General features: G+C 35.4%; 4 protein-coding genes across 10 annotated transcripts in view; 2 read left to right on the top strand and 2 right to left on the bottom strand.

Annotated features, from left to right (window-relative positions):
• The first annotated feature begins 47 nt into the window (after positions 1-47).
• Positions 48-2,605, top strand: LOC132702600 (trans-Golgi network integral membrane protein 2-like). Its single transcript, XM_060671350.1, has 3 exons — positions 48-1,520; positions 1,646-1,821; positions 2,242-2,605. The coding sequence occupies exons 1-3, from the start codon at positions 473-475 to the stop codon at positions 2,389-2,391; spliced, it is 1,374 nt and encodes a 457-aa protein (XP_060527333.1). The 5' UTR covers positions 48-472; the 3' UTR covers positions 2,392-2,605.
• Positions 2,606-2,803: 198 nt separating this feature from the next.
• On the bottom strand, positions 2,804-4,846 carry LOC132702604 (thiamin pyrophosphokinase 1). Of its 4 annotated transcripts, none has more exons than XM_060671354.1 (5): positions 4,029-4,344; positions 3,799-3,952; positions 3,494-3,723; positions 3,179-3,443; positions 2,804-3,064 (listed from the first exon to the last, which is right to left on the bottom strand). In XM_060671354.1, exons 1-5 carry the CDS (start codon positions 4,059-4,061, stop codon positions 2,940-2,942), a joined length of 807 nt encoding a protein of 268 aa, XP_060527337.1. In that variant the 5' UTR covers positions 4,062-4,344; the 3' UTR covers positions 2,804-2,939. The 4 variants fall into 4 exon arrangements, with proteins under 4 accessions (XP_060527337.1, XP_060527338.1, XP_060527336.1 ...); XM_060671355.1 differs by lacking the exon at positions 4,029-4,344 and adding an exon at positions 4,718-4,846 and having other exon boundaries at positions 2,809-3,064; positions 3,494-3,744; XM_060671353.1 differs by having other exon boundaries at positions 2,811-3,064; positions 3,494-3,744.
• LOC132702602 (uncharacterized) overlaps positions 4,786-23,986 on the top strand; it is a 61,209-nt gene continuing 42,008 nt past the window's right edge. The window contains exon 1 of the mRNA XM_060671352.1: positions 4,786-4,859. The gene's annotated coding sequence lies outside the window, so the exon portion shown is untranslated. The remainder of the gene's footprint in view (positions 4,860-23,986) is intronic.
• The window catches only part of LOC132702599 (uncharacterized), a 165,294-nt gene continuing 148,156 nt past the window's right edge, over positions 6,849-23,986 (bottom strand). The window contains exons 10-14 of one of the 4 annotated variants that reach the window (XM_060671346.1): positions 18,915-19,719; positions 14,329-14,457; positions 12,993-13,303; positions 12,370-12,433; positions 6,849-10,006 (exon numbers count right to left, since the gene is read on the bottom strand). In XM_060671346.1, coding sequence (XP_060527329.1) covers positions 9,318-10,006; positions 12,370-12,433; positions 12,993-13,303; positions 14,329-14,457; positions 18,915-19,719 — 1,998 coding nt within the window. In that variant the 3' untranslated portion in view covers positions 6,849-9,317. Of the gene's footprint in view, positions 10,007-12,369; positions 12,434-12,992; positions 13,383-14,315; positions 14,458-18,914; positions 19,720-23,986 lie in introns of those variants that run through there. The other 3 variants (XM_060671349.1, XM_060671347.1, XM_060671348.1) reach the window with 3 other exon arrangements.

Consider the following 23,986-nt stretch of genomic DNA (forward strand, 5'->3'; position numbering starts at 1 on the left):
TACGAACAAGCGGTCGGTCGATTCTATGAAAGATTGAATCAAAGTGACCGAATCAATCGCGATTGACACAACTCTACTTTTAATGTTCCATGCGATAGTAATTGACAATGACTTGATATAAATAGGTTTTCAAAGTTTGCAAAAGCTATTTTGGGCGTCAAATTTGCTAACAAGAAAGTCGGAAAAAACATTTGCCACGAATACAATTTTTCAAACAATTAAAAATAACTGGAAATTTAAAAAAATTGGAGGTTATGACTTCCTTTAAAACATTTTTGTAGATTATTGACATTAGCCAAAATCCAAGATTACTTTTCTTTTGCAATCTAAAATCCCTTGATCTTGGTAAAATATAATAATTTGTTTTATCTTTATCACATACTTTGTGTTTCATTGACTATTGTCATGTTCATGTCTAAGTGTTAATTTGTAATGTCAGATATCCTATAAGCTCCCTGTTAAGGTAATCAAAATGTGGGAAATTCTGGCATTTGGAATGGTCCTTCTATCAAGCACTGGCGGCGCAGCATCAACGGAAACTACACTTACAATGTATCAAGCAGTGATTCAAAAATGTCCGGGTGTTAATAATACTAGCATAAAAGATTACCGAGAATTTTCGAATTGCACAAACTTTACACGAATCAGTGCTACAAAAGAATACAGTGAGAGTACACGGATGGATTTGCAGTGCCTTTTGTTTTATGATGCTTTGGTATCATTTTGTACCGAAATGGGTGAATTCATCACTGTTTTCTCCAATTTTGGCAGCCTGCAACTGAAAAATATCGGAATAGAATCTGTGTGTGGCAAATCAGATCCATTATTTCCCCCTGAGAAAAAATTTGAGCACAATCTCACAAATATATTTTCCAAAGGATCAAATTGTTACCAGTTGTGCTTGAATGACATTGATAGGAGTGTAAGCAGTTATTGCATATTAAGTCTCTTATATGCCACCCTAAATACAACAAAGTTGAGGGAGGCAGAGCATTTAACCAATCCTGCGCTGGGTAAAAATATTACTGTTCAAGACAGCCAGCTAAGTAAGAATAATACAAATACTACAAAATTAAGTAATGTGCCCAAGCAAAGTTCAGTAAAAGAAGAAATTAAACTAGAGCCTGTTCAGAATAAAGCAGGCATTAAAAACATGAATGCCGGTTTGCAGGGTGACAGTGGCTCTCAGCAACAAAAAGTTGAAGACGATAAAAGCAAAGATAAGTTAGAGAATGTTATGCAAGAGGCAAAACCTGTTGGACCTTTGCTGAAGAAGCCTGTAGAAACTGAAGCAGATCCTCTGAATGTACCAATCCAAACTGAACAACTAAAACAGCTAAAGACTCCAAAACTTATTACCCCAAAAGTTTTAAAATCTGAGATGGAAGAGAAGAATGATAATATAGTAGAAGATCAAGTGGATAACATAGATCAACAAGACGATGAGGAGGCTGAGCAGGAACAGGAGTTTTTAAAGAAGAATGAACCGCCAGTGCCATCAGAAAATGATGATGATATTGGTAAGTTTTGGTCAAAGATGGTGCTGTGTTTTACTTTTTTTATTATTATGCAATTAATATAAAAACAAAGTATTCAAATAAGCAAAATTGCAATTAAATTTTATTGTAAACTAATCTTGTGTTAGGAATGCCTGAACTGGAGCAAATAAGGAAAGAAAAACCTCATACTCTGGAAGATGAGCCCATTAATTCATTTGATACCACTGAGGACATGAGCGGAGATTCATATTTCTTCTCCTATTTTACAGTTGTTATGTGTTTGGTTATAGTTGGATATGTTGGATATCACAACCGACAAAAGGTAGGTGTGGTAATAGATCTGATTCAAATTACTTAAAGAAGCCTTTCAATAAAATAATGTGGGAAATAAAAAAACTCATTTTATATTTAAATAATTAATTAGAAGAAATAAATATTTTTTTACCTTAAGATGCTACAGCATTAAGTAGCAAAGTTCCAATTTTTTTGGAGTGTTATGGAGTCAACACTTGTTTAGATTTCTTTTGCTATTCATCGCTTTTATTGTATATGAGTGTATGTTTTGTGAATTAATTGTTAGTTGCAAAGGAAATGACATTGTTTTAGATTAATAGATAATTGAGCACGATATATAAAAACTTCTGTGGGTTGATCATTCTTTACCCCCCCATAAACAAAGGTGTTATTCTACATATGCAACAAAAATATATTCAGAAAACTAATTGCTTGTGAAATTTTTTAGATTCTTGCTTTAATTTTGGAAGGCAAGAAAGGCCGAAGACCGCCAAGAAGTCGCAGGCCGAACTCGGCCAACTATCATAAACTGGATAGTAACTTGGAGGAAGCCGTTTCATCATCCTGTACTAAATCCACTACCAATGTAATTTATTAATCAGCTTTCAAGGGTTTCATATCACTTTAGACAATAATTCCCATTGTAATTGGCTTGCTGTTAGAGTAATGTTTTTTTCTTCAAAATTTAGTTATGGTGCCGAATTTGTATAAATGTATATAACATTACCTATAGTTTTCCCTGGTCACTTCATTACTTAACTTGAAATTTTCGGTTATTGGCAGTTTGCATAATAATCATTTAATCAATAAATTTATTTATGGATTATAACATAAGCTTGTTTCTGTTTTTTTAATTCATCCTAGTTGGAGTTGCAATTCTCAATTACAGCTTTTCTCTATACAGAGATTACTGTGTTACCTTACAGAGATTTTATTTCGTTAGTTAAGAGTTAAGAAATTTCAAAACTACCAATCACCTGATATTTACAATTAGTAATTAACAATACAAACAAAAATACTAAAAATACTCACAAAAATCTTATATTTATCAAAATTATCACATACTATTAAATCACAGCTGTTTATAATGAATTACATACAAATTTGCAATTAAAATGAAAGAAAAAAAAGTACTACAATTGATTATTAGGATAGAGATCCTATGCCCATAGACCACACAACAGGGCTATCCGTTGTGATACAAACAACAGGTTCTCCACTGTAAGTGTTAGAACTGCTGACCATGTCCCCAAAAGCCAACTTTGAATCATCTTAAATATGAAACTAATAATTAAATAAATAATTTAATAGGGCATAACAATCAGAATAGGAATGTGATGATAATTAACCAAATTACAAAGATTGTGAAATAATAATAAACCTACTTAAGTTCCACTTTAGGCCATTAGAGCTGACAATACATGGTGATCCAATAGGAATCAAAGCACACCAATCCAAGTTGACTCTCAAGCTTTCTGGTATACTAATACAGTGTTTTCCTTTGTTTAGTAGCCAAGTAATGGAGTTTGAAGCTATCTGATATATTTTTACATTCGCCAAGAAGGTGAGAGCCTTGTACAAGGAGTTAATATTGGCCAAAATTTGGTCAAAACGACCGGATGTGTCACCAAACACATAAATTGTGTCTAGCTAAAATAAAATGTGCAGTACATATATCATTTTAAATATAAAAAACCAACTTTTGTGTCATGTGTTGTCATATATTTTTCTAGTTGCCTTAAAGCTTTAGTAAAATCAGTTTCATCCTGATCTGGCGTGCAAATAACACGGGAACCCGTTTTCTTAAAATAAATCAGAACTTCTTCGGATAGTGAATCCATATCGCCTGTAATGAGGTCTGGAACAGGAGCATCTGACAATTCATATTCATGATCAGAAAGCCATTTTATCCAACGTTCTGTTCCACCATCTACGGTTACGCGTAATTTGGCTAAACACAAATTGACTTAGATAGAAAGTAAATTCTGAATATATAAAATTCAACCTTGTGTCCACATATTAAACACCACATCATGTCTGAAGCAAACATTAATTCGACGGTTAAGTACAATGACTGCGTAGGTCCTATCTCGAAAATCTCCCAAGATCTCCTCGCATGGCCTCCAAGTTTCCAGACGTTCCATAAAGATGTTACTTTCCTAAAAAATAAATATTTCACACCTGACGCGAAAACATAACCTAAAATTGAATGAAAAACTGACGAAAAGTACTAACTGTAAAAAAAGTTCGGTTGAACTGGTTTCCCATTAGTAGGTATCACCTAATTTAGAAGTTTTTTGAAGAACAATCCATTCTGCCCAATTCAATTATTATATTATCAAGGACAAAAATCATGCGCCATCCAAAAATTAATTATATTACAATTATCCACTTCAGCATACAAATGTAGCACTCATGTATGAATGGTAAGATTACCCGAACCTAACATTGAAAAAATGTGTTAAAGAAAATTAGATAATGGATAACATAATACACAAAAAAAATAGTTTTCCGCTAACGCCCGCAATTGAGATATGTGGTAAAGATTTGCTCAAACCATTAATATGAATTGACAGATCTGACGTCATTCGATTCTAATTTAAAATATTTTTGTCTAAATGATATGGACACGACGTTATCCATCATATCGTGTGGAAGTTCAACACGTTATCCGAAAACTTAAACACAAATTCAAGCCAAATATCGAAAAATGGCCAGTTCTTAAGGCCTATTCGGAAACGGAATCTTTAGGATTATTTTTTTGCCACTGCGATACTATTTAAAAAACATCTGAATTCCTCCTGCGCAGGTTGTTGAATCGAACTTGCTGAGCTAGCAAGTTCGATTCAACAATAGCCGACGCAAGAAGAATCCAGAAGTTTTGTAAATAGAAAACTATGGCATTGATAAAATTCAAAACTAACCTTATGTTATCCGTGGTATAATCCAGACCAACCAATATAATATAGTTGTCTATGATTAAGACACCGTTGGCGGTTTGAGTGCATTTGGGATAATACTTTTTTTGTGTTCGTGTCAGTTTTAAGTGTTTATTTGCTGGTAGTGGTAAGTTAAAGAAAATTATTTATTGTTGCATGACCGTTATCCATATTTTAAATGACCTTAAGAGTCTTAAGTTGTTTAGATTACACTCGATTAACCTATGACCTTTCGCGCTCTCTGGGAACCACATGATAACAGTGGACGCCATTCTATCAGTAAGATGAAACAAAATAAGGAAATTTATAATTATAAATTTGATTGTATTGCCGGAAACACAAGTTGAGGGAAGGCATTTAAATGAAATACATCGTTATTGCTTGACTTTTATTTTTTTATGTACGACACTGGATGATTGTTCGTAAAACATTATGAAAAAACGTTATATAATAATGTTAATAATGGTGTTCTGTGGCGTTATTTCAATACGATATTATTATGTATGTAGGTTTCTAGTTTTAACATAAAAAATTGTAGAAACTCTACATCGTTTAGATTTCAGTCAATCATACAATATTAATCATTACGGGAGCTTCTTTTAGTAAAATTTATTGAAGACCTTTCTGGAAGGATAAATAGAAAAAAATAACGATTTTCAGCAGCATAAACACAACGTCAGTGTTTTTTTATAATTTAAGATTTTCTTTAACCTTTTGGAATAGTTATACCCCCAGAAAGGCTTTTAATTAATAATAACTGAAGAAATGTTGACCCTCAATTAATAACTAATATTTTATATATACATTCTTTCTTTAATCTGCGTTGTTGTTGAGTCCAAGATATAATTTTCAATAACTTCATAAGGGCTTAATCTTAATAAATGTTTTATTAAATACAATTTATTCTATCCATGTAAAAAAGCATGTAACATTGAAAAAGATATAACATTTAAAATTTATGTATTTTATACCTATAATATATTAAAATGCCATTCAGGTAACGATTCAACATATTAGTCAAATGAACAAATCCGCAACGTACCCAAACGCGTACAAATCACAGATGATTAACATATAACACTTAATAATATTGTTTATATTTTTAAAAAGCTCGAAATTTATATTTATATCCACTAAATAATGGACAAATTTAAAGACATGTTACCATAGAGGAGAGCTGTTGTATTCGCTACAGCACCCAAAATCAACGATCGCGTTGAGCCATCACTGAAGTTGTGAGCACATGTTCACTTTCTGGGTATATTTAAAGCGGCCTGCAGTGTTGCCAAGCTGGCAAAATTAAATTTTCCTGAACTTCTATCGTCGATTCATATCTTTGAATAACTCGTTAGGTCTCGTCTATGTTCTACTAAATGTCACCCTCTAAAGCGATACTTAAGGTAAGTGAGATTTTTTAAATACGAAAATCAACAATTCTCGACAACGTCCGTGTGTATTTAACAAACCATCATAGTGATAAACGCTTTGGCACTTATTCATTTTTAAACCAGATCAGGGACGATTTCTGGTGTTCAAGCAAGCCAAGCTCTTAAAATTGCCTGCTGCATCAAGCTAAATGGAGACCCACACCACTGTAGCAAAGCCTGTTGGGTCATAAATCAAATTATGAGATCGTCATCGGCAATTAAAACTGCAAAAAACATTCGATATACTCGGTTTGATATATACGAAAGTTGAGCGCTTCGTTCATATAACCGAGTCTTTGTTTGAAAATTACAATTGTGAAAATTTTTAATCTCGTTTTCGGTCGGTATTTTTTCTTGATGTCTTTTGTCTTCGCATGAGTGTTTTATTTCAATGTCAGGAGACAACTAACCGCCCTGTAAAGTTGGGGTGCTTGAGTCATAGTGATATAATGAACTAATGTTCACTTGAATTATTATTACAATATTATTATTAATATAGTTATTTATGAGTGAACACTTAGAATTAACGACTAACTTACCCACAAATCGTCCCATATTTCAGAACTAGGTTCCGGTAGTTAAACCACCAACATAAAATTACTAGATTCACAGAACAACTGTTAGTGGAAGATTTGGCTGTTTATCCCACTACCGTTTTTATTCCGTTAAAGTCAAAGCATGCAAAAAATAAAAATAATCGCTATGCAAAAATTGGCGCAGCACTCACCCCTTTCAGTTTTTTACGAATCACCCTGTACATGGAAAATCGGAAAGTTGAACTATTTTGTTCGCTTGTCGCGAAATGTCCAATTTGTCTAAACTATCTACATAACTCACGCAGATCTTAAATTAGATTAAATTTTATTATTTATTTAATTGTAACATTTTTAACAATTTTTTTAAGGAATTAATTTGTACCTAAACTTGCTAATATAGTTAAAGTTTGTTTCGTAGGTGGAATTTTGCGAAGAAAACAAAAAGAAAGTATTCTACGGGGTGTTACATTAAGAATTAATTTAAGAATGATTTTTAGGTATATCTCTGGCATAAAAATAATTAAATTAAAATAATACAACAAATGAGTTTCCGCTAGAAACGTTAAACGTTTTGCACCCGTTTTTAATGAGCATTTTTACGAGGAACCATCAAATTGAAGCGTTCTTTGGTAAACATGTTGTTTTGTAAAACAACACTTTGGATAACAAAACACCAACAGCCGTCAATACCACAAAGGGTTAATAGGGTCAATATTGATTTGTGGGCCCCTCCATAACTGAAATTCATTGAGAGTTTTATTTTTCTAATTTTTGACGAGTCCTTTTGTGTATTCGTTGGCATGTGATTTGTTATATTAGTGTTACATAAGATATCAGTTATACGAGTACCGAAAAAATTGACATTCTTTTTGAAAGTGAATGTTGACATTTATTAATAGGTAAATGAATTTTTTGTCCAAATAAAGCCAACGTTTATCACAAGGAAACCAATCTCTGCAAGTTTTGAGGTTATCTCAATTATTTAAGGTTAAAAAAACACGTTTGTGGTAGCCTGCTTTTTTTAATTATAGTTTCTGCACAATAGATCCTGAGTTCATCGGCGCATTTGATTTATTTATTTTAATATTTAAATTAAATTATTTAATTATTAAATTTTATCAGGGGTTCCATGTACAACAGTGTCCCAAATTCGAGGGGAACTTTGGGACCTCAGAAGATACGAAGTCGCATTCTGATGCTTAATTTAAAATTGTTTAAAAATCGATAAAATTCCGATTAGTTCCGGAGATATCCGGAAAACCCGACAATTTTGGGATTTAAAAAAAAATCCGACGTTTACCGCACTTGTTGCACAATATACTTTTTTTCTACTCCCTTCTGTAAAATACCTAATTATATGCCAATCTAGCATGCGGAAAGGGCCATATTACCGCGTCAGTTTCGTTTCACATGGACTTCCGACCTTTCCGAGAAATTACCGCACGGGTTTGGTAACAATCGGATGTTTTCGCAGATGTTACCAGACGGCTTAAATTTTAAAGTTTGCGAATTTAGAAAAATGTGCCCAAAAATTAATGGTCGTAGAAGAAGTATAGTATGCAACACGTTTGGGAAACTTATTAAATCACTAGTTTATTAAGCACTCGTGACTCAAATGCCGTTTACCACACAATATATATTTTATATTTATTTTATAAAAGTATTTTTTTGCTACTTTAGTCTACTGTAATAATTAGCTATCGAAGTAAAATGTAATTTAAGCTCTAAAATTTAATAAATACGTCAAGACGGTTTGACCTAATGCTTTTGTTGCATTTTTAACTATTTATAATCGAATAAAACATAAATTTGTTTGGAAGAAGGACAGTGAAGGTATGTTAGACCCGGTCACTATGGTTCTGTTTCTGGGTAAATTAATATACAAATAAAATAGCAGTGCTATTGAACACTTAACAACCAACTTATTTTTTGCGTAAATTTGGCTTTATTGTCAATTTTGAGGTGTTATTGTTTAGTAAATCATTAAGTGTGATTGATACACGTATTTCTTCAGAATGACAAGCTGACAAAAATGCAATTGATGATGCGCATACAAAAAAGATACCTCATACTTAAAACGTAATAATTCCAATTTGTAGGGAAGAAAAGTAGCAATGGGAAAGTGTCATTTGTTTTCTTTTAATTAACTCCTGGAAAAAAGCACCACAACTTTGACTTCTATTTAACGTATCTCTTACGGTTTCCGGGATTCCAGTAGCTCCCCTCGAATTTCTTAGAAATTCAGTTAAATTTTCCATTTGAAATATGCTATGTGCCTATTTAAATTATAAAAGTCGTTGCAAACGGATAATTAAATAAAATATTTGAGGCAACGATACTTTTTGGGATATTTGGGTTGGTGGCGGGAGGGGGGGGGGTGCTGTTGGGATTTTAAGTTTACAGCGACACTGAAAAATACATCCTAACTAACCTAACCAACCAAGTTACACGGACAAATTAGCATCGCTGAGAAAAGTCGAGTCAATCAATGTACTTGACGTTTCCGTATTTCTAGTCGTTTCATTTAGTATTTATAGAAAGTTAACGTTACATTTTGGCGTTTGACGAAGTCTAGTTTAGTAAAACACGATGAAGCGTGTATCAGAACCGACCGACACGACATTACAACGCGGTCGTTTCACTGGCCAACAGCACGTCTATAGTTTTCACCCTGGCTCTAGCCCGTTCCACCTTGCGTAACGTGTCGGCATCCGATTCGAGCAAAATGATGCACATGAACGTCTCTCCGGTGGCAGAGTCGCGCGGGTATACAGTCTGCGCGTCAAACCTGACGCGCAGGTCCGCTCGGTAAGCGTCGAGGCGTCGCGACACATCCGGGTACTGACGTTTGAGCGACACGCCCCTCTCGCGCAGCTGTTTCTGCAGATTGTCCGCTGCTACGCAGCGCGCCTTCAAACTGATCTCGCGCGTCGGGAGTCGTATGGGCGGACACGTCAGTATCAACGTCTCGGGCGTGTCCGTCGCGTCTCGATCCGACGCCTCCTTACTCAACTTCATTTTCGCGCATCGCGACACCAGCTGCCTCTCCCATTTGACCGCGCCGGCGGCCGGCGTTTCCGACACCACGCAGATCGACACGTAGAGGACGAACTTAGAGTCGGGGTTGTAATTTTTGCACATGTTGACGATCTCCTCGTAGAGCTGGGGACCCATCTCAGACGGCAGCAGGTCCTGCCACGGCACGAACGTCAACTCGCCGAGACCGGCCAGTCCGTTCGTCAGGAATTTTTCTGCGGACTCCGGGTCCGGGTAGAAGCACTTGACGGCGCCGGAGCCGTGGGAGATATACCCTAGGATGTTGTAATATTAATAGTAGACTCGCTCAAGGTCACAATGAAGAAGTTTAGATGAAAGAAGAAGAAAACAGAAAGGAGGCTTGTGCACAAATGAAATACTAATAATATGAGTCGGCGCACCATTTACAAATCTTCTGGATGCAAACTTGCTGAAGTTTCGCCAATCATTCTGCTGGCTTCTTCAGAGCTTATCTGAAACTGATGGTACAACAAACAAAGATAGACAGATAGAGAAGATAGATATTAAAGATGACATTGGGCATATAGGTGGAACCAACGGGTCATTGTTTGTGTTGTGTTTTTTTGACCTTTATAAAATTTCAGTACTTGTTTGGGTTTGGATTAATTATCCCTAATGATAAAACGATTCAAAAGAGTTGGGTGATAGCTTGCAAACGGGCAATTCTAAAATAATTAACTATTTTTGGTCATTTGTTTTTTTAACTTTAGTGCTTTACTTGAATAAGCAATTTCTACACTTCATGTTAGATTTGTTTTTTTTTTCATTTTAAATAAAAGGATTTGATTTTTAGGATTACTGAATACCTCCATTTTTAAGTTTAGAAAAAAAGGTATTTCAAAAATAATATAAGTTAAATATGCATAACTCAAAACCTATTTCTGAGTTATGAAAAATAATTTTCCCTCATTAATATTTTTAAATTTTGAGAATGTTTTGTTATTGCTTTGTTTTTGATTTCTCCCTAGTCGGTAACCATGATACATGTTTGTTGTATATCATGGTATATTGCAAACACTTTGCACTTTGCAATAACTACTAAGATTCATTTTAGCCCATAAACTCTCTATTGCAGAAAAAAAAGTGTTTACTTTTAAGACTCTTAACCATAATTTCCATTTTATTCCTTTTTCAAACATTTATAATTAATCTATAGAATACTGCAGAAAAATATTTATACTAAAATAAAAAAAAAACAAATTTCCTTAGCATTCATAGATCACCTTAAACGCACCTAGATTTTTTATTATTCGTTAATAAAATAAAAAAAACGTAACGATTTTTTTATATGTATGTGCATGTTTGCTTTCTAGAAATATGATAGCAACTTGCTTTTTACCCTAAACAGTTATCATTAACAAACTTTAACAATTGTACTGTAAACAAGTATCATATCCTATAAATATTCGGCGTCAAATTCAAATTGTTAGGTCCGCGTGACGTCATGTGCGCGCCGGACGAATTTAAAACCACGATCTGTCATATTGTTGTACGATTTCTGAAACTGGCTCGTGCTTATATTTTGTTTGAGGGGGCGGAGCTAAAGGAGGGGCATAAACATTGTTTCGTATTTCCATATTGATGAAAGGTAAAGAGGTAAAGGCTTTCTTCTCAAAGACATCCATAAATATATTCGCGATGACTGGCGCTAATTAACATTAATGTAGTTATAAACAACCGACGCAGGGGGAATCCAGATGATTTGTAAATAGTATTACAGTGGCCTGTAAAATTTTCTTTAAAAAATTAAATTAGAATAAAAAAAAATGTTTGTTTTCAGAGTTCTCTGGACATTTTTTTGTTCTAATTTAATTGTGTGCCACCTCATTTCAATTCTCCCATATTTCGTGTCTTACTGGATATATGTCGTTAGCTGGTTAAGTTTACATGAAAGTAAATGATATGACCACATGAGGTTTGTGTCGCCGATGCGCATGGCTTTATTGCAGAAGCGTGTGTCGCCGAAGGTGGCTATCTCGATTAGCATTGCTTGGTTGGTTATCTAGTATTTTAATGGCTGATTGTCTGGTAGCGTTTTGCAATGTTCTTGATAGTTGATAGGGTTACCAAATGATATTACATTACAAGTTGCAAGTAAGCTTTTCGGTTCGGTTTCCTAGTAAAAGTTTTTGTTTATTGGTATTATTGGTTTTATGGAAGCACTGGTTATTTCGGATTTTGTGTAGCTCCGATGGTTGATATTTGATTAGCTTTTATGCTTGGATTGTGCATTCTTTTAATATGTCCGGGAAGTCTAACCATATGCCGACTCTCAGGCTGGAAGAGAGTGGCCAAAATAGAAATAATAAAGAACTGGATTGGAAACATTTTCCCAACCAAGCTCATTCACTATTTCTTCGTCATATACCAGAAATAAAGTTGGTATAAGAGATAGTGCCGATTTGGATAAAGTGCCTTAATAACATTTTAATCCAATCAATCAAAAAGTTCAATTAAAATAATAAAATTTTCCTTTTTCGTCTTATGGGTAGGCTCTAAAATTGTACTTTAAAATCATTCTGTGTGAGCAACGAGAATGAATTTTTTTTTCTAGCATTATATAGTTCAGGCAAATTCGTAATTGGAAAAGAGGTTATAGGTTTAACATAGAACCAACCTCTTCTTGCGAGCCTGGTCAGCACTTTGAGGGACTCCTTTTCTTCTTTGGTAGCAGCAATCACCTTAAACACATTGCACGGTAAATAATTCGGCCTATATAGCGGGTATTATCAGACGATAGTAAAGAGATTTTAATGATGAAGTTTTGTTCGGTTGTTATTTTTTATGCTGCTGTAGGAACCGAGAACATTTTTACAGTATGTGTTCAAACTAGCAAAATTAAGAGCACTGTTTGAGAAATTCAGGGTCGATTTAATATTGTAAAGCAGGTTTGTAAGTTGCAAATCTATTGCTAAGTGCGTTAGGTAGGTTTAAGAAATACAATTTTTACATCAATAACTATTATATTTATTATTATTGACATTTACCATCAGCAGAATAATTTAATATTACATACAACCAAACAAATTTCACATCCTGAAGTGTCTTGATATTTATTCCGCCAGAGTTCTCACTGAATGGTAAAATCGCCATATCCTTATTACTATTATTAAACTGGATGTTTGGGATGCGATAAAATTTTTCCATATCTTTTTTCGTATACTTTTCGTTTTTAAATCTTTCAAGTTTGGTAAGGTAATTAAGAAAGACTGCACACTATGTATGGTTCTGACGACTCACCTGGCGGCACAATGTGCCTACCCGTGAGAACAGGCAAGTTTTCCGATGTCTTTCCCAATGACTGCGCCTGCAGGCCCTCGAGCAATACGTGTACGAGCAATTGTGACAGTTTTTGAAGTATTCCGCCTCTCTCGACGATGCCAGCGCGGTTTTGCCGCACCGGGAATAACGGCAACGCAGCACGGCGGCGGCGCTTGGCGTTGGCGGGTCCGGGAGCGTCGCGTCGCACCCGTTGGATCGGCGCCGGCATCGGTCCGCGTCGCTGGCGTCGCTGGAACGACGATTGGGGCTAGTACTAGCTGACGCCGTCTCTAGAAGTCAAATGGGTGCGGTATAGCGACGACCTGCGTTGATTTTACAGTTCGCTTGGCTCATTGCAAGTTGCGGTCTCTGAATAGGAGGGGCGAAAAACAAAGTTTAAATTTAATCGGTGTGCGTATATATATATATATATATATATATATATATATATATATATATATATATATATATATATATATATATATATATATATATATAATGTTTCCAGCGTGAATGGTTTCTGGTGAAAATAGTATGATTTGTCATCATTCTCAGGGCCACAATAGCAAAATTGTATTTTTCTAAACAATACAACGCTCGCTTTGGAAGCCCGGGAACTGTTAGCTGTAATCGAAGATCCTTCAATATCAGTTAGACGCATAGAACAAGTGGAATTCCAAAATCTATAGAACATTTTATCTTGCATAACAAGAAATAAATTTCGAATCTCTAAAGGCCCAAGGCTATAAGGCGAAGGGTCTTGTGTAAGAACATGCTCAAATGACGAAAATTGTGTTAATAAATAATAAAATAATGATAATGATAAAAGTATGCTAGCCAACCACTTCAATGAAGTACACATTATTGGTCTAAGTGTCAAAATGTGTTTTAATTTGTCTAAGAACCAGCATCGTATTGGTTTCAACATGTGGGCGGAAGTTTTGGGAACATGGATTATTGGGTCACTTTTTTATAGTTTTAGAAGGATTTGAAACCATCACACCCGAGGTAATTAGCAATGTGTTCAGTTCCATAGCTAGATGATGTGACGTATGCTTAGAATGTAATGATCATTTGTTTGAACTCTATGGTGTTGAATTTCCTTCATTAAAGAAGAGCTACCTCAATAATTCTCCTAAATCTCCTATCAGAGTGCCGCAAGATTGGGGGGGGGGGGGGCTTAATTTGTTAATACTTCAGTCAAAGGGGGATACGAATCGAACATCAAAGAAAAGCAGTAAACAAAAACTGAGCGGGTTTTTTTTCTCGTAACTAAAATACCTGGAAATGGAAACTACTTACACATGCCTCCTACCTTGAAGGCAGGGACTGGATGCCTTTCCTGACGAGGGTAGACCCAATAAAGAGTCCAAAACGTCCTCTAGAGTCGTGGAACTTGGCGATGGCCTCATCTTTGACTCGTCGGTCGATAACATTGTCATATCTGCAAGTTAATATTGCTGGGAATTGAGAATATTGATATAGCCGCTCTGTGAGCCTAACTTTAGATACGCCAATTTCTTTTATTACATTTTTTAAATTTAACAATTAGGTTCGACTACTAGATTTTAGTATACACGCTGTCCCAGGAGCAGATAGCATATTCTGGGGTGCGTACTGGAAAGGTCAAAATAACCCTAGTTTGTCACAAATACAAAGTGTCTCTGAACAGAGATAGAGGATGATTTATACACGCGCGTCTCCAGCTTCTCGGCTTATATAATTTTTTGAAATTTTAGTAATAGTTCATTCTTACATCGGCAAGACTCAGGAATGGACCTGCGCCCACACACGTTGGGTTAAAATGTTGATAGGTGCTATTTCACAGAGAAATAGTATATCATGCAACAAATGCAGTAAACGGTATTTGACTCACGAATTTATTTGGTACGACCGGAGCGAGTGTTTAATAAACGAGTGGCTTAACAAGGTTTACCGAACGTGTTGCATACTATACTTTTTCTTCGACCGTTAGTTTTTGGGTACATTTTCGCAAAACTTCAAAATTCAAGCCGTGAAATAGTCACCAAAAACATGCGATTGCCCCCAAACCCGGGCGGTAAAATCCCAGAAACGAAACTGATGTGGTAACTTGTGGACACTTCCTGCATGTTAGATCGGTGTGTAATTAGATATTTTACAGAGGGGAGTAGAAAAAGTGATTTTTTAAATACTTCTGTCGTTTCTTTTCAAAAAAGGTTTTCTACATTGGTTTCGATGACGGTTTTCAAAAAAAAAAGGATGCTTTTTTCAAAAGTTTTTAGATGTGGTCAACAGTGGTAAATTCTTGTCTTATATTATTACCGAGTTCATCAGCTAGATGCATGTGGAGATTAGTGAGATATAATAACTTTATTATTAAATCAACCGCTAATTTTATCATATGTATAGTATTTTTGTGGAAGAAAAATGACGCAGGTATTTAAAAAACAACTTTGTAAAGTGATACCTGTCAAAATGTCGTACAGCGAGTGTGATGTTAGGTCTATTCCTGACTTCACTGGCCATTTAAAACATTTTATAGTACCACGGTTTTTGTAGGTCTTTATGGCCTACACAAATGGGTAACCCTTTGTTAAGAGTACTAGAGTTACTTTGACTTCGCCTGTATGCTCGCCAGAATATGCCATATACTTACCGGACACACTGTATATTAAGTTTATGTTCATGTAAAGTCTGTTTTCAAAATATTGGTTCACTAGAAAATCTAGTTATAGTAGACCGAACTCTAAATGGAGAAGAACAAGCTGTGCAAAATTGTTACAGCAAAGCATTAAAAGGCCAGTGTTAATTGAATCCCAGCGATCGCAAGTGTGGTGTTAAAATTATTTGAATTCCATAAAGCAATAATATAGCGCAGAAAATTGAACAATCGTATGTTTTGCTGAGACGAAGTTTGATTAATTTTCATCAAAATACAGGGTCAAAATTGTTGTTAGCTTTTGTTAGAATTGAAGTGAAGGATTCAAATACCACAAAATAAGAATTATGTGATGAAAAGAAGAAGTTATTATTGAAAAAGTTGGCTGAAGGTTGGTTTTGACCTAACATTATAACAAACTACCCTTTATTTTAAACAAGGATCCATTCCTTTAAGGTTTTCGCATTTGTGTTGAAACAACCTGTATACTGCCTTTCATTACACTATTCCTTTTTAACCGTTGCTGATATAACCAGATTACAAAAATTCAGATACCCTAATATTTTGAATCCAGTTCAGTTCTAGTATTTCAGAAAAAAAAATTACAAAATTTTCTGTTCTAAATAAATAATTATTCTATACCTATCACTTTATTAATACTGTAATATTCGAAAAATGGTTAATTCTAAGAAGCTGTCACAAGATCATAAGCTAGAGCTAGGGTCTTTTGAATATTAAGTAATTTGGTCAAAAATTTTCTGCAAGAAGATGAAATGCCCTAATAAAAATTATTATTATTTATAGCGTTCAAAATGAAATAAAATGCTAATTTTCTTGATAAATTTCAATTCGGTAGAGAATTTTAAGACCGTCGTGTATAATCGGGAAGCGGTACAAAGCGGAAACAATGCAAATAAGCAACCAAGCGTGTACAAACAAAAAGTATATTTACCTCCATAAAACCAAAAACCAAAAAGAAAATCCGACCGTGAATTCCAACTTCAGGCATTGCCAAAAACATAAACAACAAAAATGTTTAATGTGAGGATAATGAAACTAAAACGAAATACAAAAAAAAATAAAACGAACTTTTATTGAAAAGAAAATAATCTGTTCACAAACATGCACCCTAAATATAAACGCAACGGTATTACTTATACATAACGTAAAAATAATTTTAAAAAACCTTAGGAAAGGAAAACGCTCCAGACGGTTACAAGTTTGACAGATTGCACATTAATTGGCTAAACTAAATTAAAACTGTACAATAATAACTATAATTCTACGATTAAAAAATAAGAATTAGTAAAATCTTTCGTACTATTCGTTGATATGTCGTATCAAAATATTACCAAATAAATTAAACAAAAAAAAAACACACAATAAGCAACACGAGTAATGCAAACAAACATACATATCAAAACCATCACAATTTACTGGTTTGTAAATGATGTGGTGACACAACGTTATTAAATTTTAGTGTACGCCGTGGGGTGGGCTTTCGTCTGACGCCTTTGAGGCAAACTTAGCTGATATATTACATAAACTAAATTGCGGGACACTCGAAACGGGTATCAAAAATTGTGGACAGCGAAACTAAAGATATTTTGGTTATGAATTTCGGTATTGGCCCGCTATCGCTCTGTTATGAATTCTCTGTGTTTCTTGAATTCAAAGGAATAAACAAATTGGATATCTTTTAATAGTGTTCGAGACTTTTCCTTCAAATTTGATATTGGATTTCAATTTTTGCTCATTTTGCCTTTTTTTTAATCTAAACTTCATCGAAAAGATCATCCTGAACTAGTGTTACTTATTGATCCTAAAACTATGTATAGAAATGTTTTTTTTAAATTGCACTTTGTCGACTCAATGCTTTCTTGTGATTAATTTTGCTAGCCGAAGCATTTTCCGATATATTAATTATATTTCTTTTCTTCAAAATTTCGGCTGCAGTTTGCAGATTTGTTCCACGTTTTACGGCGACAAATTAAATGATTCCTTATTTCTTCGATTGGAGTACCCTGAAGTTCCTTTAAAATGATTATAAGAGTGGTACCGAATTCGCAAGAATTGAAAAAGTCACAAAAAAGGCACACGCAAACGCAAATTAATGAAATTGCAGAACATTTTCTTCAAATGATAAGTAATTAAGTTTTTGACTTTTCGTAGGTCCTCCGCCCTCAAAACCTGCAACGGTTTAACATATATTTAAAAATTTTCCGCATCGACGTCGGCAAAAGCTCACCCCCGCTGAAAACGAACTACTTTGTTAAAGCTGACTTTACCGACTGAATATATTAAACAAATACAATATTTTATTTTATTGCTATCCTAACAATATCTAAAGAGCACCGTTACAGACGGTAAACGAGATAATAAAGCCGAGTAGTAGCAGTCCATTGTCATTTATCTACGATTTGTACATGTACGTTCTTCAGTTTATTTCATACGGCGTGGGTATTCCGAAATTCCGTTTTACAGAGTGTCCAATAATCGTTGCAGACCAATATTGGTTTAACATCGGTTGTAGGGTTATTAAAGCGAGATGTTCCTGGAACATCTTATGTATATATCGCTCGCGGTATAATGAACAGAAAACCCATAATGTGTATGTCCTAATGAAGCCAAAGAACCAATGTTTTAACCGTATTATATCTACAAAGTCTTGAATTTTATGATCATTTTACGAGGGGATAGAAATAGAAAATCCCGAGAAGCATAATTCAGTTTGTGTTTGAAAAGCAGCCAGCATAACACACCATTGCCTGTCCATATATACAATAATTTTAAACACAAACTGCAAAATTTCCGATTTCCAGGTATTTTACTGTGACTCTTCAACTTGTAATGTTTTATTGTAACAGGTAGTATAAGAATTTATTTACCTACTGTCTCTCTTGTGTATCCTCTTAAGAACCTCCTAAAACAAATTTGTATGGGCAGGATATTGCAGCATAGTAACCATTACAAATGAGGGTAAATAATTAGCAATATGTCAGATGGAACTAGTACCAAACTTAGAGAAGTGCGACGACTACAAGAAAGGAATGAGGATTAAAATAGAAGTTTCGCGAAGATAATAATTGGGACTTTGCTTGATTGCCAAGTCTACGCGACACTAATTATGGAACACTCTGCATACATATGTATATCCGACCCCGTGACGCACGACGCTGCTTATATAATCGGTAACAAAGTAGAAATGTACGCTCGCACCGTAGCCTACCGCGTAGGCCTTCACGCCCTCAAAGACTCACCCTTACTGCTGTGATTGCGCAGATCCAGTTTCAAACTTTGAGGCGGGCCAGAGTTCTCCGAACACGTGACCGGAGTCTCCGGACTGTCGAGCGGTTTGGTGCCGACGAACGAGCTCTCCAACCAGCACAGTTTCTGACTACCTCTCGGGCTCACGGAGCTTGACCTCCGGCTCGCCGCGTCCTGATTGTTATCGAGCGTCCTCTCGTCCGAATGAGGTTTCAATCCGCTGACGTAATGGACTATAGCGGACGTCACCTCCTTTATCGACGTTTGGATTTCGGGCGATTCGTGTTGTTGCTGTGCGTTACTCTGACTTTGCTGCGCCAAAAGCGAGCTGGCCAACCGCTCGGCCGGGGTCCTGGGCCTGCTCAAACGTTCCTGCGACCTCCAGCCCATGTAGGGCTGCCTGTAGCTGAAACTGGACCGGACAGACGACGGCGATATGGAGCCGTTAGGCTGACGGCTTCCGGTGTTGAAACTGCTTCTGGTACTTTGGCAAGGGGACGAGGCGGTACTGTTCAGTTTAGAAGTGCTCCATCGGACGAACGGCTGGTTGCAAGGTGTCGGGCTCAACATTAACGGACTCTGGACGCCCGAGCCCAACGAGCTGAGGCTCGTCGTCTTGGATGATGTTCCGGTCCATCGGGCTTCGCGCGAGGGATGCTTTTTGAGCAGGAATCCCTCCCGGGGCACCTGGGACTGCTTGTACCAGTCCGGTACCGTGAGCTTTTGCAAGCTGCGTTGTACTCTCAGTTCGTGCTCGGACATGACTCGTTCGGTTTTTTGCAGTTCATTTTCGGGAGGCTGAAACGATAGAAGGCATTTATTTAGAGAAGTGAAAATAGACTGAAAATTTGATTTTTGACCGGGAACTTACAAATTGTTTTACTATTTACAAAACTGCTGGATTCCTCCTGCGATTTTCCTTTGGTAGAAGAATTGATTTCATGTAAGATCTTTAATTTTATCGAATAAAATTGTATGTCCGGTTTCTTGATTGTGTTTGGCAACTGCTGATGATTTTATTTGTCTTAGCCCTTTCATTTTCTTTGAGTCTAGTTGATATTTTTCGACCTGTCTTTCCAATGTATTTTTTGTCGTCTATAGGCAACCAAACCATCTTAACCGCGGCTCAGGTATTTACCTGTCACCAATATGGGAATCAGTTTATGCCCCTCCTTTAGCTCCGTCCTTCCGCCCCATCCCCTCAAACAATAGTATTACGGTAGCCTGTGGAAGCTTCTTTGAATAATGTATAAATTGTTTTATTTCGCTCTTACAAACTTTGAGGTAAAAAAAAATTACCCATGCGAAGTTTAGATTTAAAAAAAATGATGTAATCGTTTAAGGTCGTCGAATAACCTTGATAATAAGTATTATTATTTGTAAATTTGTCGAACGATAAGCCCTAAAAATGTTTACCCGCAGTGTAACTAACTACACCTCTAGTTGTATAAATGTTCCTACTAGCCGTAGAACTTTTGTAGATTTATTTAATTTTTTATTTGTTTTTTTTTTGTTCGACCGAACACAAAGCAGAGCAGAACATATGGTGTGGTATTAATTAGACGACATTAAGCTGCAATCAAAATTAAATTTCTAAATGCTCAATGAAATGAAAGGTATTAAGTCGTACAGAGTAACATTTTGTAATATCTGTCTATAGGACCTTTCAAAATTCATTATAAACATTTCAATTGCATATTTATTAGTCAAAAATAAGTCGCTGGTGTCAAAGTGTCCCCACTGTGTCAAAGTTTAAAAACAATAGTTTTTTTTTATTAATTACTACTAAACCTGGAGTAAATAATTTTATGTCAATAAATGAAATTCCTTATAACCGCAAATAGGCATCCCCGGTGTTACGAAAGCATTGTTAAAGTGTTTTGGAATTATGAACTCATTGCAATAATTAATATAATTTCGATTAACGGAAAATAAAAACCCAATTTGACGACAAATAGGCGTGCCTAAATTTGTCAAATTTTTTTGAGTGGTAACTTATTTTTGGCTGATAATATAATGCCCTTAAAATCTTGTATTTGTTATTTTTTTATTGTTGTTTATAGTGACAAACGACGTTATCTCATATGAATCGAAGCAAATTGAAATTAAATTTTGTACCTTGACGAGGTTATAAAAACATTCGCCAGATATTGGAAAATAATCTAAAATAAAACAATTAAGTTACAAAAAAATCCGAGCACAATAGAGTTACAATTGCCCTTATTGGTTTTCTATAAGTAAATTAGAAATCTCACCATGATTTTCTAATTACAATTGAAGAAGCATTGCAATTCTAATTGGTTACGTTCAATTTTCAGTCGCGAACTGTGAGTTCTGAAGTGGCGGACGAACCTTATCTTTAATGTTATCTCAAACGCAAATCTGGACGGATTCCATGGGAATTAGTCGCCGTAAAAGTAAGATAACCTTAGGATTAACAAGACGACAACATTTTCCTTTTAATATGTTCACCGACAAAATAATCAATCCGCTCAGCGTTTTGATAAATTTCGATTTAAATAATTCTTTATTTAGTACGTCAGCGTATTTATAACATGCTTCTATGCAGGATAAGTTTTTCATGCACAAAGAGACGAAAAAGGATGGTATTCCCATAAAATTTATATCAGGAATATGTGAAGTTTAGGAGCAAACTCCGATATACTCACGGGTTCTTCCCATAGCATGCTCAACCTGACCCACGCGTGCGAATACGAATCGTCGTAGAGCATACCAGGCATTTCGGATCGGGCGTCCATATCGGAGATCTTAATTACACTTATCCCCCGCCTAATCGAATCGAAAAGCCAGAGAAGGCGCGCTTGCCGCCACTTTAAACGACACGTGCTGATTAAACCCGGTCAAAATAGATATTTTAATTTAAAATAAATTGCATAGAACTCAGTATTGGTGAAATATTGCATATTGCATATTAAACATTGAAATGGAAATGGAATACACTAACCAAACCAAGTCTGTGAAAACGGCAAAGAAGCAACCAATGAGCATAGCTACCAAATTAACTGATCGAAAATACCACGGTAGCCCATTTTCAAGCCCAGTCTATAATTTGTTACACTATAATCTGGAAACTTTAACACTAACATGTTGCTCGTTTCCTCTTCTCTTGAATATCAGTGAATTCCCAAATAAGTTTTCTAATCAATATTGGAGCAAGACCAATGTAATTAAAACAACTTTTGTAGGCTATTGCATGATCTACACACCTCTACTTAGAACCACCAGGGCTTCTTAGAAATACTGATACTATTGCAAATTTCTGACAAGTTTTACTAAAGCGAAACACTTAATTAGATTGCGGTGGCTTTATTGCATTACATACATTACAGCATTGTTTATTGTAGATCTAACATTGATGGTCTTCTTTTTTAGGCCACAAGGCGACCAAATTACGGTATAAATGCTTTAAAACGTGAAAATATTGTTTCCATGTTGTCAATTTTCGTCAGGGAATTTAAAACAGTTATTGCCTTGGCTTCCTTCTGACCTTTTTTTTTCACTAAGGTACAAATATTTAACTATAGTTGAAAGCAATCCTAAAAACCTGCGAACGTGAATTTTTTTTGGAGCACATCGGGACCCTTGATTACTATTTGGTACTATTTACAATAGTGCCGAAGTAACGAGCAATACAATAAAGGAGAAAAATTGCAACAACAGCACAGAGATAGAGGAACTACATCAAAAGATGAAAGATATCCCTAGTCAGCGAAGGCCCAAACCAAATATTCGTACCTAGGCAATTATATAGCAATAACGAATGATAAGAATATCAACACCTTAGTGCAAAAACACAGTTAAAAGAACGACTTGTTTTAATGACATATGCGAAAGTGTGAAAATCTCATAAGACTGGTGTAAATCCAGTGTAGCGCTGCCAAGCTTTCACACTAATCGCCGAGGGGTATCTAGAGGTTCAAACAAAATTGTACTACTACAAAAGTTTTGTAGACTATAAAAAAAATTGAACTGAGGTGGCTTTTACTTGATGAAAATCCATTTATCAAAATAAATAAGAACTAAAAGTTTAGATTTTCACGAAATTATATATTATGACATGACAATTGTTTCGACAACACCGTGTCTTTATCAAATGTGATTTGATAAAGACACGGCGTTGTCGAAACAATTGTCATGTCATAATATATAATTTCGTGAAAATCTGAACTTTTAGTTCTTATTTATTTTTTTTACTATAAAAAAAGCATTTGAGCGTATTAAGCATTAAAGAAATAATGAACACTGTACTTAAAAGCGGACTGGACAAACGAGATATTAATTAATTAAGATCAAACCACGAAGGTTGTGTTCCACTCGTAAATAGTAACACCAACTATATCAACATGGAAAGACGGGTTCGCTAAGAGACTCTTTTACTTCCTTTTTCATTTAACGTATACGCAGATTAGATCATCCCTGCAAGTCTGATTAGAACGCACAAAGGCTAACTGCGTTATTATTATTACAACCGAATCGATGGAAAGAGGGCTACCAAAGGTAATGCCAATAAGCAGGTAACTCTCGAAGAGGCAGAGAAATGTTTAGATCACTGGAATGAGATCAGAAGAAGAATTGAGATCGCAAGAACATGCGCAACTTGCTATGCTCCCTAAAGCTATCCACAGCGCAGCAGTTCGACTAAGAACAAGACAAGAAAACATTTAAAGCATTTGAACTTTGGATGTACAGAAGAATTTTGCTTATCGGTAGGACCACTAGAATAAACAATGAAGCAGTTCTTTTAACTGACCTAAAACTTCCTATTTGTGTCCATATCCCGCCATGAACAGTACGAACAACTGCAAAATATCCTGATGGGCAAAAATGGGAGTAACAGAAGTATAGGCAGGAAAAAATCATGAATCAATGGTACCATACTATCATTAGGGAAGACCTTGCCATATTGGCCGCAAGACACATCGCTCCATGCGAATTATTCTAAGCTTACCGCTTCTTGTTTTTATCTATTTCGACAGGATTATAAGCACTCTGTTAACGTGTCAAGAGCCGTTCGCTTAGTTATCGCGACACACATACACACAGA

Source organism: Cylas formicarius, unplaced genomic scaffold (genome assembly GCF_029955315.1).
Source record: "Cylas formicarius isolate icCylForm1 unplaced genomic scaffold, icCylForm1.1 PGA_scaffold_5__7_contigs__length_24384050, whole genome shotgun sequence".
NCBI classification, from domain to species: domain Eukaryota; kingdom Metazoa; phylum Arthropoda; class Insecta; order Coleoptera; family Brentidae; genus Cylas; species Cylas formicarius.